An 18,903-nucleotide genomic window follows, 5' to 3' on the forward strand; every position below is an offset into this window, starting at 1 on the left:
CCTTCTGATGCCAGGCCTTCTCAATTGAAAATTGGTGTTCCCCTTTTTTCCCTCCCTCTCTTTCTCCAGCCTTGCTTCCCCCGCCCACTGTTTTGTTTCGAGGGGTGTTGGTCTCTGGAGGGGGCCAATTTAGCTTTGCAAGGGTTGGCTTTGAAAACCTGGTTTCCGATTTGAGGGAAGGTCCTCTTCCCTTCGCCTCCGCCGGAAAGGGGCCTTGCCGAAAGTGTTGGGGAAGGGGAGTAGAAGGATAGCCCACCAGCCCGCCCCAACATATGTCGGGAGAGGGGCCCCACAGTCCGGAAGTGCCACGCCCAACTTCTTTTGCTCTCTTAAAGATGAGAAATTGCTAATAAATTTTTGTGTATTTATTTGTGCTGTGATGGGTCTTAAAATCGATCAATGGACTCCTGTTGCTATGAAATACCGCTTTTATGTCTATATTCTACATATCGTTTGTGAAAGTAAAATTATTTTTGAAGTTCTGTTCGTTTGGTTTTTTCCTTTATTGATTGATTATCATTTCTCGGTATTCTGATGATTTTTAATTTCAGCTTCTTCTTTTTGTTCCCCCCCCCTTTAAATGAAGGAACGACAACAAAATGATAACAGCTGAAGCCCCATCTGTATTTAAAATCTCTTCTGCTCTTCTTTCCCCCTTATCTTTCTTTTCTTTTTCTTTTTATCCCCCCTCTCTCTCTCTCTTTCCTTTTTCTTTTTTTCTCCTTTTTTATTTTGCTTTTGTTTTTGTTACCTCTGTGCCTTTTGTCCGCAGTGCGTCGCGTGGCCCCTCGCTTCTCCATCCCCCCCTCCAGCCACGAGATCATGCCCGGGGGCAACGTCAACATCACCTGCGTGGCGGTGGGCTCCCCTATGCCCTACGTCAAGTGGATGCAGGGGGCGGAAGACTTGACACCGGAGGACGACATGCCTGTGGGCCGGAACGTCCTGGAACTGACCGACGTGAAGGACTCGGCCAACTATACCTGTGTGGCCATGTCTAGCCTGGGCGTCATCGAAGCTGTGGCACAGATCACCGTGAAATGTAAGCAGGGCTAGTTTTCCTGCCGTCGGGCGCTTGGCATGATGGGGGCTCTGCTCGAGTCTTCCTGGGGGGGGGGGTTCTTCACAGCCCTCTCTGCTCTCACATGGCCAAGGGTCCAGTCTGATTCGCAGGGAAAGCGGTGCCCTTCCACACACTGCCGGACTCCTACTCCCATCAGCCCCCAATGTGAAGGTTGATGGGAGTGGGAGCCCAGCAAGATCTGGAGGTCATCGTCATTCTCTATCCCTTGCCTCCGTTTGCCTCCCAGGTGGAAGGACTGTTGCTTAAGCCGCCTGCCTGTTTTGGCTTCCCGGCTTGTGCCTTCCCTCGCGTTTGCACACCTGCCTGCTTTTTCTGCATCGCCCATCTCTCTGTCCGTTGCTCCTCCTTGCTTGTTCCTTGGCTGATCTGGAGAGCTGGACCTGGACTTGCTTCGTCTGGGGCCTGGAGTGGGGCTCCCGGGCTCGGTCGGCTGGTACGACACCCCCAACCCCTTTGCTCGCATGCGTAGAGAAAGCATGAATGAAGCGTTCAGAAATGCATCTGTGCGTGACATCGCTGCTAACCACCTGTCAGGTCAGCTTCCGCATGTATTCCAAATCGCCCGAGAGCGCTCTTAACTAGAGGCTGCTGCATGAGAATGAAAGCCCTGGGCTTTTCGGGAAACTCTAGATGTGGCCAAAACACACCTTGGGTACTCCATGCATCCGTTCTTAAGTGTGCACGAGTTTCCTGTGAATTGTGCATGAGCCTCCTCGTGTCTTTTTGCCAGCGTTGTACGATGTGTGACAGTTTACTTACACTTCTGTTCGTTTTTTATTAATAAAGCATGTGGCATTTTTGCAGAGCGACGACAGCCCCCCCCCAAAAAAGGCAGACCTCTGCCCCCGAGGAGATTACAGTTGACAACTTGGCACAGGGATAAGAGGGAGCTGGGAAATGAGGAACGACTGGGGGATAGAGGATACGCACTTGGTTTTGGGTTGTGTTCAGGATTATTCTGTTGTAGAGAACAAGTTAAGCCCAAGCAGTTGTTGAGGAATGAAGAGTGGTTTTGAAAGGGGCAAAGGGGGTATCAGATACTCGTTCTCTAATGGAGTGGGGGGGTTAAAGGGGCTCTTGGAAGGAGTTGAACCTGAAAGTCCCGAGTTCAAACCTTGCCATCTCCAGTTAATAGGCTCAAGTAGCAGAGACTGGGAAGGACACTAAAGGGAAACATTGTCGGTCAGCAGAAACTCTGGACTCCGTGGGCCAGTGGTCAGACTCAGTATAGAGGGGGCTTTCTGTGTTCTCTCCCCTGCCCCAGCCGCCCAGTAACAAACTGCATTGCAGAAATAATATTGAACAGGGTATAACTATAAACATACTGTATATTCCTGCGTATAAGACTACTTTTTAACCAAGGAAAATCTTCTCAAAAGTTGGGGGTCGTCTTATACGCCGGGTTGTATTTCTTATATGGCGAGTATATCCCAGACTCTATATTTTAACTGGAAAAGTTGGGGGTCGTCTTATACACCCAGTCGTCTTATACGCCAGAATATACAGTAAATTGCCCCCTTCCCGCATGAACAGTAGTTTGAGAGTGGAACGGGCTCCCATGAGAGGTAGTGGACTCTCCTTCCTTAGAGCTTTTTAAGCTGAGGTTGGGGTGCCCGTCTCTCATGTAGGATCCAGTAGAGATTCCTGGGTTTCAGGGGGTTGGACTGGATGACCCTTAGGGTCCTTTTCAACTTCATGATTTCAGGATTCGTATTACATTTCTTCAAAACTCTCAGCGTTATTCTACAAGTAGATTTGAGAAGCTTCCATTTAGCAGAATATTCAGTCTACAGTAATACGCAATACTTCTTCCTTTGCGGCATTCGTTTGTTTTCTACGGCCAATTATCAAAACAAACGATGCTATTCTTCGAATCCACATTTTGTGTTTCTCTCTCTCTCTCTCTTAATTTGGCTAACCACCTTCAATTAGCCTTTCAAAAGACCAAACCATTTTTCTATGTGGTTGTGACTAATCTACCAGATTCCTGGCTATTGATAAAATAAAATAAGCAAAGACCAGCCTGCCAGAAAAAAAACAACGCTGTTCCATCTTGCTTTATTCTTTCATTAATTGAGAACCTGTGTGACGTAGTGGTTAGCTTGTCAGACTAGGACCTGGGAGACCCGGGTTCAAATCCTCACTTGGCCATGAAGCTCGTGGGGTGGCCAGTCACTGCCTCGCAGCCTAACCTACCTCACAGGGTTGTTGTGTGGGGATTAAGTGAGGGTGATCAGGAGCATAACCTCTGCCTTGAGCTCCTTGGAGGAAAAGGTGGGATGCAGATGCAAGAAATGAAAAAAAAAATAAGAACAAGTTGCTTGAGGTTTACGAGACCCATCTTTCCAATGCGGTTCCTTGCCAAACACTGCTCATGAATTTAACTCCCTGCCCGACCCCAGTATTTAGCTGTCACCATTCTTGCTGCAAAAAAAGAAAGATTAACAAATAAACTACGTGAACAGATTAAGAAAGATTGCTTTACCCCAGTGTTGTTTAGCACAACATATGCCAGTATTCCAGAAAATGAACATCGCCCCCCCCCCTCACACATCAGCATTTGGCTCAGTCTGGTTAATCTAAATTTAAAATTAAACATAAATTGCTATCTTCATTTTGAACGCTCCCCCCCCCACGTTTACCAATACAGTGGTGCCTCGCTAGACGAATTTAATTCGTTCCACGGGTCTTTTCTTATAACGAAAAATTCGTCTAGCGAATCCCATAGGAATGCATTAAAAAAAATGTTTTTTTTTTGCCCATAGGAACGCATTAATTGATGCATTCCTATGGGAAACCGCGATTCGCTAGACGAATTTTTCATAAAACGAATTCGTCTAGCGAGGCAACCTCCGCTCGAAAAATCTTTTCGTTAAGTGGAAATTTCGTTAAGCAGGGCATTCGTTAAGCGAGGCACCAATGTATACACTTTATGTTGTTTCAATAATAACGTAAGAGGGAAAATGACAGTTACTCATATTTAATCTAAGGTCGGCCACAATGGATCCCGATTGGAAGTTTGCCGAATGTTATCTGTTCATTCTGCTTGATCCGGTTTCCCTTCTGTTTTTGTTTAAACCATGGGTAGGCAAACTAAAGCCTGGGGGCCGGATCCGGCCCAATCACCTTCTAAATCTGGCCCGCGGACTACATGAGTAGAATGTGTCCTTTTATTTAAAATGCATCTCTGGGTTATTTGTGGGGCACAGGAATTTGTTCATTCCCCCCCCCAATATAGTCCGGCCCCCCACAAGGTCTGAGGGACAGTGCACTGGCCCCCTGCTGAAAAAGTTTGCTGACCCCTGTTTTAAACCAATTCACAAACCAAGAACCTAAATACATTGACCACCACAGACACATGCAAATTTATTGCGCTGTTTTCATGATATGCAAATGCCACGAGAAGACCTGGTCTATTTATTTGTATGGTTCATTATTCCGATGATTCTTGTCTATAAAACCCAATGAAACATTTTTTAAAGGGGGAGGAGGAGATCCTCCTCCTTCAGATCTTCATTATCTTTTGACATTATTATGTTCTGAAATAGGCATCCCCAAACTTCGGCCCTCCAGATGTTTTGGACTACAATTCCCATCATCCCTGACCACTGGTCCTGTTAGCTAGGGATCATGGGAGTTGTAGGCCAAAACACCTGGAGGGCCGCAGTTTGGGGGTGCCTGTTCTAAAAGAAGGGGAGTGATTCCTATCCCTTCCCACTTCCCTGCATGCTCCCAAGAACGGTGGATATTTTGCCCTTTCCAAGATGTGTTCCAAAATGGCGGCCATGCCCAAGGCGCTCGGCTCCCACCTGGCTGCTTCGGAAACCGTGTCTCCTTTTAGACACACACTCACAAGCAAAGCTGTTGGTTGGTGGGTTGTTGTGGTTTTTTTTAGCTCAGAGCTCACGTTAATGATTCCAGATGCTGAGCCGAGCACTTTCCCTTTTGATGGAGCCGTTTAAGGAGGATAATAAACTGTGCCTAACAAGGCTGGGAACATTTCTCCAAACAGCCGCGCCGTCTCTAGACCTGCGCTGCCGGCTCCCGATGCCCTAACGCGCCAATTAGGTGCAGCGTTTAGCATATGGCGGCCTGCTGTTTGCATTTGGTTTGCCTTTCCCGTGAGTTTTTCCTCTCCCGGTTTTTTTTCTCAGCGCTCCCCAAGGCTCCCGGGACCCCCATCGTGACAGAGACGACCGCCACAAGCATTACCATCACGTGGGACTCGGGGAACCCCGACCCCGTGTCCTACTACGTGATCGAGTACAAGTCGAAGAGCCAGGACGGGCCCTACCAGATCAAGGAAGACATCACCACCACCCGCTACAGCATCGGGGGGCTCAGCCCCAACTCAGAGTATGAGATCTGGGTGTCGGCTGTCAACACCATCGGGCAGGGGCCTCCCAGCGACCCCGTGGTGATGCGGACAGGGGAGCAGGCGCCGGCCAGCGCCCCCCGCAACGTCCAGGGCCGGATGCTGAGTGCCTCGACCATGATCATCCAATGGGAGGAGCCCGTGGAGCCGAACGGTCAGATCCGCGGCTACAGGGTCTACTACACCATGGAGCCAGACCAGCCGGTCAGCAACTGGCAGAAGCACAACGTGGACGACAGCCTGTTGACCACCGTCAGCAGTCTCCTGGAGATGGAAACCTACACCGTTCGGGTCCTGGCTTTCACTTCCGTGGGAGACGGGCCGCTCTCGGACCCGATCCAAGTCAAAACCAAGCAAGGAGGTGAGTCCTCGCTGAGCCAGCGTTGTGACTACGACGCGGGTCCCATCATCCAAATGCAGCACGTTCTCAGGAAATCATTTGCTAGGCGAGCGTTCGCACGGCGAGTCAATGTTGGTTCCTATACATAAATTTCTAATGTGATCTTGACCTCTAAATGATGGGGAGGTGGGGGACACACACAGGAAAACAGCTTGCAAAAAAAACAAGCAAGGAGGGGGAAAAATGCTTTCTTGTTTGTCCAATCTCTCCCCCCTTCCTTCCTGCGTGAAAGCAGGGTGCTGGGCTCTGATCCAGCAGGTCTCATCTTACATTCTTACCTACAACAACGTCAGGGTCTTTTTGTTTTTCCTGCTTTCGTCAGTTCCCGGGCAACCCATGAACTTCCGGGCAGAAGCCAAGAGCGACAGCAGCATTTTGCTGACCTGGAGTCCTCCCCGCCAGGACATCATATTGAAGTATGAGCTGGTTTTCAAAGACGCCACGCAGGCAAAACCCGAGGTAAGCGTCTGCTTTTTTTTTTTTCTTCACGGGGGCTTCTTTGTGGTGGCTCCCCTGGTGACGGAATGCTGTCTCCAGAGAGACTCGCCTGGCACTTGTGTTAGGACCTATTCAGGGCAAAGAGCAGAACTCCCCATCCCCCCCCAAAGCCCTTTTCCAAAACAAAAAGACATTCTTTTTATTTCTTAGGAACAATCACACTTCCTGAGCCCCACTTCCTGGGTCTCAGAGCTATTTTCTATATTGATTTCATCCTGCTTCATATAGCTTTGTGCCGGCTTGCACTAAACGTTGTGCTGGCGCCGCTTCCGCGTCGATAGTTTTTAAGTTGTTTATTGATTGCGTTTTATCGTGTTTAATTCAGGGGCTGCCCAGAGTAATAGCGAGGAAACTTAATTCCGGCAGGGGAGTCTCTGTTTGGCCTTTGGTACCCGGACCAGGCCATGCCCCTCTCTGAGCCACTGTGGGCTCCCCCTCCAGTCCTTTTTAAGGAAGTTTGTAATGTGTTGATGTTTTATTATGCTTTTATACAGTACCTGTTGGAAGCTGCCCAGAGTGGCTGGGGCAACCCATTTAGATGGGCAGGGAGCTAATAATAAAATTATTGACGTTGTTTTACCTAACCAGGAAATGCCCTTGAATGTAAGTAATGCCAAGCAAATAAAATAAAATGCACCCCCCTCCACAACATCGGTTCTGCTGAAAATGGTTTTTGTATAGAAATCCAGATCTTAATCATAAAGACGGCCGAGTCGTTTACTCTCGGCTACCTGAGCAGTTGCAGCTCATAACTGGAAGAGTGTAAATATCGACCGGCGGCATCAAAAAGTTTGGCAAAGTGCTCTTTTGGAGAAATGAGCACATGCAGAAGATAAAGGGCATTTGGGAATCCGTGGAAAGCATGGATTTGCTCTGCTGGTGTAAACAGATGGTGCCTGCTCCCCACCCACACGGAGAGGTGTAGTGGTTAGAGCACTGGGCTAGGGCCTGGGAGAGCAGGGTTCGAATCTCCACTCAGATTGACCTTGGGTCAATCACAACTCTCAGCCTGACCTACCTCGCAGGGTTGTTGCTGTGGGGATTAAATGAAGACCAGGGGGTAACCACGTAAATGCTGCTTTGAGCTCCTTAGAGAGAAAGGTGGGGTGTAAATCCGATAAAAACTAATAACTCAAAAAGCCCATAATATATGAATCACTCCATCTCAAAAACCTGTAAAAGAGAAAGGGGGTATTAAGATAATCTGTGTGTGTAGTTATCGAGCTGTCCTAAGCTGCCTCCTTGCATCTATCCTGTTTGTTTCATTTGTATCTTCAAAATGTTTAATATAGTTGTTGTTTTTAAGTGTATTTTCCCCTCAGACCACCCCCCGGCTAGTAAATCAGGTGTGGGGGACCTTTGCTGCTCCAGATGCTGCTGAATTGCAACTCCCATCACCATCGGCCATGCTTCTCATGAAATCATTTCATTGTATGGTTTGAAGGGGGACCCCCGAGGGTCATCTAGTCCAACCCCTGGCAATGCAGCAGTCACAGCTAAAGAATCCCAGGCAGGTGGCCACCGAACCTCTGCTTAAAAACCTCGGCGGAAGGAGAGCTGACCCCCTTTCCAAGGTTGACCCCATTCCATGCTGCTGAGGCTCATGGGAGCTGTAGTTCGGGAGCAACATAAACGACGCATTCGCGAGAACCGAGCATTTGTTGCAGGGAAAGGGGTGTGCCTCTTGGGCCTGTTCACACTTTTTGCACTTTGGTTTGTCTCCCCGTTTCCCCGCTCCCACCCTTCTGCAGACGAGGACCTTTGACCCCGTGACCTCGTTCACTGTGAGAGACCTGAAGCCCAACACAGAGTATGTCTTCAAACTGGCTGCTCGCTCGGCCTTGGGCATTGGGGCCGAAACCCCGGAGGTCAGGGAGCGAACCCTGCAGGCTAGTAGGTGTCTGTTTTCCTTTCCCCAAAATTCTCCGCCGGGGGAGGGAATCCCTTGTCTGGGAGGAGGAGGTGTGGATGGTAGTCACGGGATGGTGAGCGGGGGGTGTGTGCGCGCGCCAGAGGGCGGGCGCAGGGAAGCTGCGCACCTCGATTCGGTCCTTTCGCCTGGTCTCATCCCCTGTCACTTAATCCGAGGGTCCGTTTTGCTCTCTGGGCTCCGTTCGGTCCAAACCAGCTCGTGATCATGCGTGTTGTGTGGAAGGGCATGCAGGTGGTTGGAGACAGATGGACAGCCCGTCCTGGTCCCTCTGTCCACACAGATGTCTGCATTTAAACCCTCGTTTGCAGAGGGCGCAGGTGCCTCTTGAAGGAAGTGGTGATACCTGTCTCTCCCCCCCCCCCTCTCTGCACCAAGGGAATATTGCACTTCTTCTGTTTGTCCCCAAACCGGAAGTCAGCGGCCTGCTTCCTTTAGAATTCCAGTTCATTGCCAAACTTTTAAGTGGCAAGAGGGCCACCTGTAGCTGATGGGCAGGGTGGGTGGCTTGGGGTGAATGGATGTGTGGCCTCTTAGTGGCCCAAGAGGGGTTGGGTGTGAGAGTTGCTGTTGTCCCATATTGGGTGCCTTGTGCCTGCTTGGCGAGAATGTCCCCACACCTGCGCTTTTACCAACCCGGTGCCCTCCAGGTGTGGAGCAGGCCGACCCCCACCCCCCTCTTGGGCTGCATTCCCATAGCTGTTTGTCCCATTTCCGTGGTTTCCGCCTAGCTGCCAAGTTCGTATCTCGAGCTCTCACACAGCGTAAAAGCCGCCCGGAGCAGGACGAAGAGCAGGAAAGGAGAATAAAAGTTCGCCGGTTATACGGAAACTGAGCGCAAAACCTCTGTTCAGCTGCAGCTCTGGGAGTGGCTTTTGCGCTGTGCCAAAGCTCGAACGCCATGTGGGGGGTTGGCCCTCGGGGAACGCAGCCTCTGGGAGGAGCAAATTGGCAGCCACACGGGGCTTGCGGTGCAGAAGGAAGCAACAGAGCACTGATGAAGGGGAAAGGAAGCGGCTGGGAGCCAGCGCTCCTTTCTCTAACTCCCCTGCCCCACCGGCCCGATGCCTTGCCCATGATCCATGATGCTTTCTAGCCTTTAGGACAAAGGCAGCCTTTCGGCCACCCTAACCCCTGAGCGGCGGAGGGCACTGGGGATTAATGGTGACACCAGGATACAATCTGGTGGTGGTTTTAGTTTAATGGATTGTCTCCCTTTGCTGTTGTTTCCCCCCTCCCCTCCACCCACTTCTTCCCCACCACCACCGGGGATGGCTACGATCCCTGGCTGGCAGTACCGCAAGCCGGGCTTTTCACGGATCTTTGCTTTTATTATTTTTTAAGAAACAACAACAACGGACGAGGTGGTTTTCACACACACACACAGGCACAAACATAACACACACACAAACCCTCCTTTCTTTCTTTCTTTCTCTCTCTCTCCCTCTCACTTTTTATTTTCTCTTTTTCCAACCGCATGATTGGCTGTGGCAGGCTGTCCTCTGTGTCTCCCTGTCTTCTCTTATCTTCACTGTTTGTTTGTTTGTTTTTTTTAAAAAAAAACAACCCACAAAAACTTGGCCAGGGCTTCAGAGTAGCCGTGAACGGCGTGGGGTTCCTTTGGGTCGGAGCGGAAAGCAGTCATTAACAGAGGGTTCTCCTCCTCTCAAGGAATCCTGCCTTATGTCACAACTAGGTAACTCTGCCTCCTCCCAACAGCCTTGTAGAGTCGATTTTTCTCCCCACGCTTCCTGATGGCTCAGTTGTCTCTTCCTTGGCTTGATTTGGACGACTGTTCATTTCTGTTTCCTCCCTTCCCTCCACACCTCGACTCTACCCTTGCCCTCGTGCACCGTGGCTTCTGCACAACGTGAAACCGGAATCATAGGTGCTGTTCTCGCATGGGTTATGCCTGTGGAGGATGCAAAATTATCTCTGTGCTCTTTTGAGTGGAAATCCAGCTCGTTTTGTGTTTGGGCGTGAAGCAGGGGTTTCTCTTTCCTCCTGACCTCCCCCATTTTTAACCTTTGTTAATGCTTCTAACAACCCAAAAGTGTGGTAGCAGGGTATTACTGCCATTGAATTCTGCTCAGTATCGATCCAGAGCAGATTCCAATGTATAGTTAGCAGAGTAACAATGTAAACATATTGCAGGATTCCCAAAAAAATAGACGAGAGGCAATTAATATTTCATCCGGCAGAGCTTTACTAAAGGCAAATGAGCATAATGGTCACAAATCCAACACATTCAGGATTGGCACTGTGCATAAGAAATCCAGTTGCAGCAGACTTAACTTAAACTTACAATACAGTGGTGCCTCATTTTGCGAAAAATTCGTCTTGCGAATCATGGTTTCCCATAGGAATGCATTGAAATTTCTTTTTTTCCCATAGGAACGCATTAATTAAATTTCAATGCATTCCTATGGGAAACCGCGATTCGCAAGACGAATTTTTCGCAAAATGAATTCGTCTTGCGAGTCACCATCAGATCGCAAGACGCATTCGTCTTGTGAAAAATTCGTCTTGCAGGGCATTCGTCTTGCGAGGTACCGCTGTAAGTCTAAATCTTGACACTGTATACCAGGCATGGCCAAACTTGGCCCTCCAGCTGTTTTGGGGCTACAATTCCCATCATCCCTAGCCAACAGGACAAGTGGTCAGGGATGATGGGAATTGTAGTCCCCAAAACAGCTGGAGGGCCAAGTTTGGCCATGCCTGCTCTATACAGAACACCACACCAGAAGGAAGAGAGATAGAAAGAGAAAGTGAAACCTTCTGGCCTCACTTTTATAGTCAGCATGACCTTGACAGAAAGAGATAACAGGGCCAGTTTAAGCCAGCCCAGCGGTACTCAGCTTCTCGGAAGGGATAACCCAAACATCATGAACCTTCTGCTTGTTCCTTTCACACAGAGAAGCTTCCAGAACCCTCTTGAGTTAAGTGGAATAGGAAAGATCTCTACACATCAGATCGTACTTCCTGCGCTATGAAATGCAAACTGACCATTATATCATACAAAGCAAGCAAGCAATAAACAATAGGAGACAGAACTAGTGATGGACCAATACAGATCTAAACATCCATATTTACTCAGGTGGCATGGATGGTGAATGCTGAGCATCAAAGTCCAAAGCGTAGGAAATAAAGGACATAAAAATGTCCTGGATGCTCCACCCCCCTGGATTCATGCAGCTTATGCTTGATTTTCTTCCCCCCATAGCAGCCAAAGTCCACACAGTCCTAGGCAGATTCTTTTCAAGGTTTAACACTGCTGGACAATCGAACTCCTGGCTGCAGCGAACACCCACGTCAAAAGTTCTTCAGAGCGATAAGCTTTCATGTTGTCTGCCCACGTACTCAGTAATGACACTGGCGGGGAAGCCTGAACAGGCAATTTGATTATTTCAGAAATTTCTTTGAGTACTTGGGACCAGAATAATGAAACCGGAGGGCATTCCCACCAAAGTTGATAGAATGCCCCTCAACAGTTCACTACAGTTGTCTGCAGAAAGCCAACAGAAGCTCTTTTAAAGCCGAGCAGATGTCCTTTTTGGATTTTCTGAGGAAGCTCTAGATTTTAGCAGGGAAAAAGGTTTGGGGCGGCAGCTCTTTCCAGTGAATGTTGTACGAATGGGGTGGGGGTGGGGAATTGATGGCCACACAAAGGTACCCTAATGCATGTTACGCTGAGGTGCAGGTGTGCCCTGAGTAATGGCGTAAAAGCTCTTCAGCCAAAACTGTGTTCAGATGATAACGAATAGCAGTTGTTGCCTCTCCCCAGAAACCGTGGGGTTTGCTAGCGAACAACAGGAAAGAAAGTTCATTTCTGCTTTGTGTTTTCCTCCCTTTCTTTTGTGTATAAAACCTACGTCTTAGAAATACAACAAGGCTATAGTAAAAGGTGTGCGTTGTGGAAGAATGGTGTTTGGGTTCAGTAGATGGTAGTTAATTGAAAATCTAGGGGGGGGGTCAAGTTAAGTTACATTTTAGCAAAACTGAAAATACACAGTAGTTAATGGTGAGTGGGTGGATGGATAGTTAGAGGGATAGATAGATAGATGATAGATAGATAGATAGATAGATAGATAGATAGATAGATAGATAGATACGATAGAGGAAAAGAGAGATGAGGTTGGTTGGATGGATGGATGGATGGATGGATTATAGAGAGATAGATTAAAAATAAAAAATCATTCCAGTCGCACCTTAGAGACCAACTAAGTTTGTCATAGGTATGAGCTTTCGTGTGCATGCACACTTCTTCAGAGAGATAGACGATAGATATGATAGAGGGAGAGAGAAATGGGACTAAAGAGATAGAGAGATGCATAGATGGAGAGACAAACGGATTTAGAAGATTTCTTGCTTGGCGTCATCTGATCCATGGTGAAACCGTGCAAAATCTCTCTCTCTCTCTCTTTCACACACACACACACACCATTTATATTTTTGCATCCTCCACAGTTATAAATCTGCCCCACAGCAGCAGGTCCTATGAGGACAACATCCATCCAAATAATCTCGGCCAAAGTTTTTCAGAGGCCTCGCGCGCTCGTGGCAGTGGTGATGATGGTTCTGTTGCCTTCCTGTTAAATGTTTGGTCTTATATCTATCTCATGCGAAAGAAAGGGCGTGGGAAAGAGGTCCTCCTTGGTGGTTTTCTGCAGGCATGCTGTTTCGCTGCTAATGGAGGAAACGTGTCGATTGTCAGAGGTGACCCGAAAATCGGTCTTTGTCCTGTAGTGCTTTGTTTGTTGGTTTTGTTTTGTTTTGAAAAATGGAAACAAGCATCAGTAGAAGAAGCTGTGTGGGACCGCGGTTAACCTTTCAACTCAGTGCTTGCCTCCTTAAAAGAGGGAGGACCCCTCCCCATCACGACTTAGGAGGGGCGTCCCTGGAAATCCTTTGGGAGCTCAGGAACCAGGGAAGAAGTTGGTGGTGATTCTGGGCTTGCTTCAAGCTTTCTTGCATGTACTCCTTGGAGAGACGTATCCCTCTCACCACATTTTGGTTATTTTGTGTGTGAAAAGCACCTAGGTTTTTGTGATGGGGTGCAGGTTTATCACCATTTCTCTCTCTCTCTTTCCCTTTCTTTCTTTCTCTCTCTCTCTCTCTCTCTCTCTCCTTCCTTCCTTCCTTCCTTTCTCTCATTAATTAGTTCAGAGAGGATTTGCTTCCTGGCTTGAAGACCTGGTTTTGGGTGGGGGGGGAGAGAGAAGAAGAGTGGGGCTTTGTAACGTGGTCTTGTAACGTGGTGAAACCAATTCTTTTTGTTTCCTGGCTGGCTGTTGGAGGAACGAGTTCAATTCTTCCCTGATCCCGGCGGCATCCTTCGGCGCTCAGACCTCCCAGCTTGGGACAGGCTTTTTGTGTCTCTCCTTTACCCCTTCCCCCCCCCATGCAGTCCCCCCTCTCCGAACTCCATACAGCTCCCTCTCCACAGTCTTAACATCATGGCGAGATCCTTTCCTCCTTTTCTTTCTCCTCTAGCTGGCATGCCTGTTCAAAAGCATGGGGAACCAGAGCCTTGTTCAATCTGTGGTATATTTTATTTCTCGCCTCCTTTCTCTTCTCTGGACGTATCCGCAGGGGCTGTTCTCTGTAGTGCTCAGATCCTCCCTCCCTGAGAAAACTTGCGTCCTACATCGAAGGCGTTATGATACCGCTTCAAACAAGCATGGCTCCTTCCCCCAAAGAATGCTGGGAGTTGCAGTGGTACCTCCGGTTGTGGATGGGATCTGTTCCGGAGGTCCCATCGGATCCCAAGGTTTCTGCAACCTGAGGACCGCTTCTGCACATGCGCAGTCTACTGCTTCTGCGCATGCGCGCGCGGTGAAACCCGGTAAAATGCTTCCGGGTTTGCTGCGCATGCATTCTAAAGTTTACATAACCTGTACAGCTCTCCCGGGATTATTTGGGGGAATCCATGGCTGTTTAAATTGGGATTATTAAAATGGAATTATACTGCTTTAAATGTGCACTGTGAATGCAGCCTTAAGTTAAATAAAGAGTATCATAGAATCACAGAATTGTAGAGTTGGGAGGGACCCCAAGAGTCATCTAGTCCAACCCCCAATTTTTGCCCAATGTGGGGCTCGAACCCACAACCCTGAGATTAAGTGTCTCGTGCTCTACCAACTGAGCTATCAGACGACTTGTTTTTTTAGACACTGTTGATATCAATGAACCTACGGTATGAATATCATACCTTAGCTCCATTGATGGACCTATGAATATCAATAGGATCTACTCTGAGCATGGCTAACATTGGATTCAATTTCTACTCTTGAGAGTTAGTAATATTAAGTGCAATTCTTCGTTTTTTCTTTCCTTGGTGTGCAGACAGTCAGCTCTGAAAATTTGGACACTGTGTCATTCAGGCTAACCCAGGCGATGGCAAATTCATTCGCTGCTACTGATTGCTTTTCAGCCTATTGGCCAGTGCCAGTGTCGTCACCCGACGCTCACAGCAAGGTGCATTGCATTTTCCTTGTGAATCCTTTTTAGTAAGGTTCGCCAAGGTTAGTCTTCCCCGACGTGGTGCCCTCCAGATGTTGTTGGACTCCGTTTCCCATCAGCCCTACGCAGTGTGGCTGGGGGTGATGGGAACTGGTGCCAGAATACATACCACCTGCCCTGCTTGAAGAAGCTCCCAGGTTCAGGGGCTTGGGCTAGCCCTGATGCTAGAGTAGGAGGGAAATACCAAACCTGTCTTCCCACCATATGTATAAAGTGCATGGCATCCCCCCAAGAATTCAGGGGGTTAGGCTGGATGACCCCAGGGGGACCCATCCAATTCTACAATTCTGTGAAATGTCCTTGCATGCAGCCCCTGTCTTCCTTCATATTTCCGCCACTCTGCCCCACTGGCAGAACAGCAGTAACTGAATTTGCTCCTAATTCATCCCCAGCATTCCCACTACCCTATTAGAGAACATTGTTTGCACAACACGGCAAAATGGAAAACCAGGGGCAGCTATTTAGGCACATTTATTCGGAATCCAGTTGAAACGATTCTGTTCAATTAATCCGGCGAAAGCTGAATTAGAACCATAGAGTTGTAGAGTGCGGAGGGACCCTGCGGGTCATCTAGTCCAACCCCCTACAGTGCAGGAGTCTCAACTAAAGCATCCATGGAAGGTGGCCATCCAGCCTCTGCTTAAAAACCTCCAAGGAAGGAGAGTCCACCACCTCCCGGGAGAGTCCATTCCACGGTCGAACAACGCTTACCTTCAGAAAGTTATTCCTGATGTTTAGTTGGAATCTCCTTTCTTGTAACTTGAAGCCATTTAGAAAAGTATTGCTTGCTCCATCTTCCATATGACAGCCCTTTAAGTATTTGAAGACGCGGGTGGTGCTGTGGTCTAAACCACCGAGCCCCTTGGGCTTGCCGATCAGAAGGCCGGCGGTTTGAATCCCTGCAATGGGGTGAGCTCCTGTTGCTTGGGTCCCTGCTCCTGCCAAGCTAGCAGTTTGAAAGCACGTCAAAGTGCAAGTAGATAAATAGGTACCCAGAAGCAGCTTAGTCCTGCTGGCCACATGATCCGGAAAAACTGTCTGCAGACAATCGCCGGCTCCCTCGGCTAGTAAAGCGAGATGAGCTCCGCAACCCCAGAGTCGTCTGCGACTGGACTTAACTGTCAGGGGTCCCTTTACCCTTTACCTTTATTGTCTCCAAATATCTTGATTCAGGGATGCCAGCTTTTCAAAGTCTGGTATTCTCCAGTGCCTCCTTGCCACCCCCTTGCCAATTCGGACCCCACTAGACAATCTCACCCCCCAACTGCCCACTTTGGAAACCACTGTTCCAAGCGCAGGGCCTGTGCTGGATTTCCAAGAAAACATTCCCAGAATTGTGGTTTGATGCTAAAGCCTCTGGCCTTACGAGCAGCCAGGATAAAGCTTCAATACGGATACACCTTTTTCCTATTCTCTCTCTCTCTCTTTCACTGATTTCATGCTTCTCTTTCCTTTCCCTCGCTCCCTGCCTGCGATTCTCCTCCGTCTCAGCTTTTCACACGCAAGCGTGCATGGTTTGGGCGAGATTTCCTTTCCCTACCCCCATACTCCCCCCCCCCCAGCATGCCAGCACATCCTGCCGCACCATTTTTCGTGCTACTCCGCCAGGGTGGCGTTCCCGAGCATCAAAAACCCGTTTTTTGTTTAAAAAAAAATCCATTAAACTAAAGGTAAAGTATTATTTTTTGATCTTGCGAAAGAATTCTGCCTTTAACTCTTCAAGTACCAGAGACAATAGACTGTAGAACACCAGGAGAAAAATCTAGTGGAGCGGAAAGAAAATTTGCTGGGAGGGACCTAAAAAAAAAAAAAGGGAAACCAGATCATTCAGTGATTATTGGTAGATATATTGCCATTTCTAACCCAACAGTAAAAGTGACAGATTTGGGCTTTGCTCTTGCTGGGCGATTGGTTCCCTTAGAAGAAGAAAAAATAATAACATTTTCTTTTCAGTATTTTTGGGAAGCACTAACCCATTCAGAGGACTTTCACGGGCGTGCAAAGTGCACGGGACTGATTTGTAGGAAAACAGTGAGGGCGGGATGAAGAGAGAGCCCCCACCCCTCCAGAGCTTTTGACTCTGTTGAAAATGCATTTAAGGGGAGAAAAAGGTTCTCTTTGTGATTTAGAACTCTTCAAGAGTTGCAAGCTTGTCCCCCCCCCCCACCTCTTTCTGCGCATAGAATAAGCCAGTGGCATCGAACAGATGTGTGCAAAGTCTATGGTACCTAAAGGGTTAAAAACAAACAAACAACAAGTAAAGCCACTTTGCATTTGGTACATGGCAACCCAGTGGAGGGCCCCAATTCTTGAGGCTTGGACAGTCATCTTTTAAGGCCGCGTGAAAGCAGCCGCAGAAGGTGAGTACTGGCTGGTCTCAAGCAGAGTCACAAATACAGCCCAACCTGTCACTTTCCCCCTGCATGCTCGGCACCTCTCTCTCTCGGCCATGCTCCACGCAGCTCTGGGCACGCTGCTCCCCTACTCCTGGCGGCCTTCGGGGAAACCCCACAGGGTGGGGGGGGGATGAGGTGCAGGACAAGTGACTTGGAGATGGGAGAAGGCTTTTTCCAGCGCTCTCTCTAAAAGGAAAAGTTCTGACCTCGCTCCAATCACTGCAAAAACCTCCTGCCTCCTCTTTCGGGAATGGCTGTCTCTCATGCAACACACACACACACACACACACACACAGACACCCCTGGATTTGCACAGGTTGGGCTGGATTGTGATGGAAATGCCATGAAATCCCTCCGAGGGGGTCCTCCTGCACAGACGATGCAGTCCAGACAAGTAGGAGTTGTGGTTCTTCTGCCTCCCCTGCTTTTGCTTAGACAGAAGGAGGTCCCCTGCCTCCTCGCCTATTTCCCTGGCCCTCTTAAGGAAGGAAGCGTGTTCGCACATGCACACCATGTCTTCCTCTTGGAGCTTTTAGAGGGGTGAGTGAGCAGGGACTATTCCTCTGGAATAGTAGTACAGCCAAAGTTGCCCTAAGAAGCTCTGCGCTCTGCTTTTATTTTTATAAAACTTCATTTTGGACCGGGCCTGGACTTTACTCATTTTTGGTACTGACTGTGGGGGGTTTTTGGTTCAGAATGCAAACAGGAAAAAAAGGGGGGGGGGAGAAGTTGGGTAGGTGAGGCCAGGTCTGACTCTGCAGTGGGTTTCTGGAAAGTTTTAGCTGAAGAACTGCCCCATGGTTACAAGCAGTTGAAAGACCCCTTCTGTTCCTGCAGCAAGGTTTCCTAGAATCGGCATGTGAGGGCAGCCGTTTTTAGGCATTGAGAAGAAGTAGGGACCCGGGTGGCGCAGGGACCCAGGTGGTGCTGTGGGTTAAACCACTGAGCCTAGGGCTTGCTGATCAGAAGGTCGGCGGTTCAAATCCCCGCGACGGGGTGAGCTCCCGTTGCTTGGACCCAGCTCCTGCCAACCTAGCAGTTCGAAAGCACCTCAAAATGCAAGTAGATAAATAGGAACCGCTACAGCGGGAAGGTAAACGGCGTTTCCGTGCGCTGCTCTGGTTCGCCAGAAGCAGCTTTGTCATGCTGGCCACATGACCTGGAAGCTGTACGCCGGCTCCCTCGGCCAATAATGCGAGATGAGCACGCAACCCCAGAGTCGGTCACGACTGGACCTAATGGTCAGGGGTCCCTTTACCTTTACCTTTTTATTCTCACTGATCAGAGTGAAAAGGGAGGGTGAGTTGGGCGCCGAGGATGAGCTCCCAGGTTCGCGGGAGAAAAGGCGCAGGGAAAACACTAAGGATGAGTTATTCTGCATATTCCGAGGCCAAGCAATTTAGGTGCTTCGGTTTAAAGACAACAGGACGCCAGTTCTGCCCTGTGGAAAGGAAAACGCGACTCGAGTCGCTCCAGAGTAATACATCAGAGCACTCCAAAACGTGTCTCCGCCACAGAAAATAGTAGACCTAGCTGAAAGGGCAACATGCAGAGATCTGCATTTATCGCTGCAGTGCAAAAAACCAAAAGGCCGAGGAGGAAACGGAAACTGTTCTGAAGAGGACCTGCTTTTTACGCACGCATAAAGCCCTCAGTTCGAATCCCGACATCTCCTGGTCAGGATGGGAGAGACTCCTG

At 48.9% G+C, this 18,903-nt stretch overlaps 1 protein-coding gene across 5 annotated transcripts in view; it reads left to right on the top strand.

The window, feature by feature from the left end:
* Positions 1-18,903, top strand: part of PTPRS (protein tyrosine phosphatase receptor type S) — a 282,909-nt gene that overhangs the window by 186,333 nt on the left and 77,673 nt on the right. For all 5 annotated transcript variants that reach the window (XM_088672957.1, XM_060275383.2, XM_035118880.3 and 2 more), the window contains 4 exons: positions 773-1,042; positions 5,239-5,820; positions 6,182-6,318; positions 8,109-8,250. In XM_088672957.1, coding sequence (XP_088529083.1) covers positions 773-1,042; positions 5,239-5,820; positions 6,182-6,318; positions 8,109-8,250 — 1,131 coding nt within the window. The remainder of the gene's footprint in view (positions 1-772; positions 1,043-5,238; positions 5,821-6,181; positions 6,319-8,108; positions 8,251-18,903) is intronic.

Source organism: Zootoca vivipara, chromosome 6, assembly GCF_965207765.1.
Source record: "Zootoca vivipara chromosome 6, rZooViv2.hap1.1, whole genome shotgun sequence".
In the NCBI taxonomy this organism is placed as follows: Eukaryota; Metazoa; Chordata; class Lepidosauria; order Squamata; family Lacertidae; genus Zootoca; species Zootoca vivipara.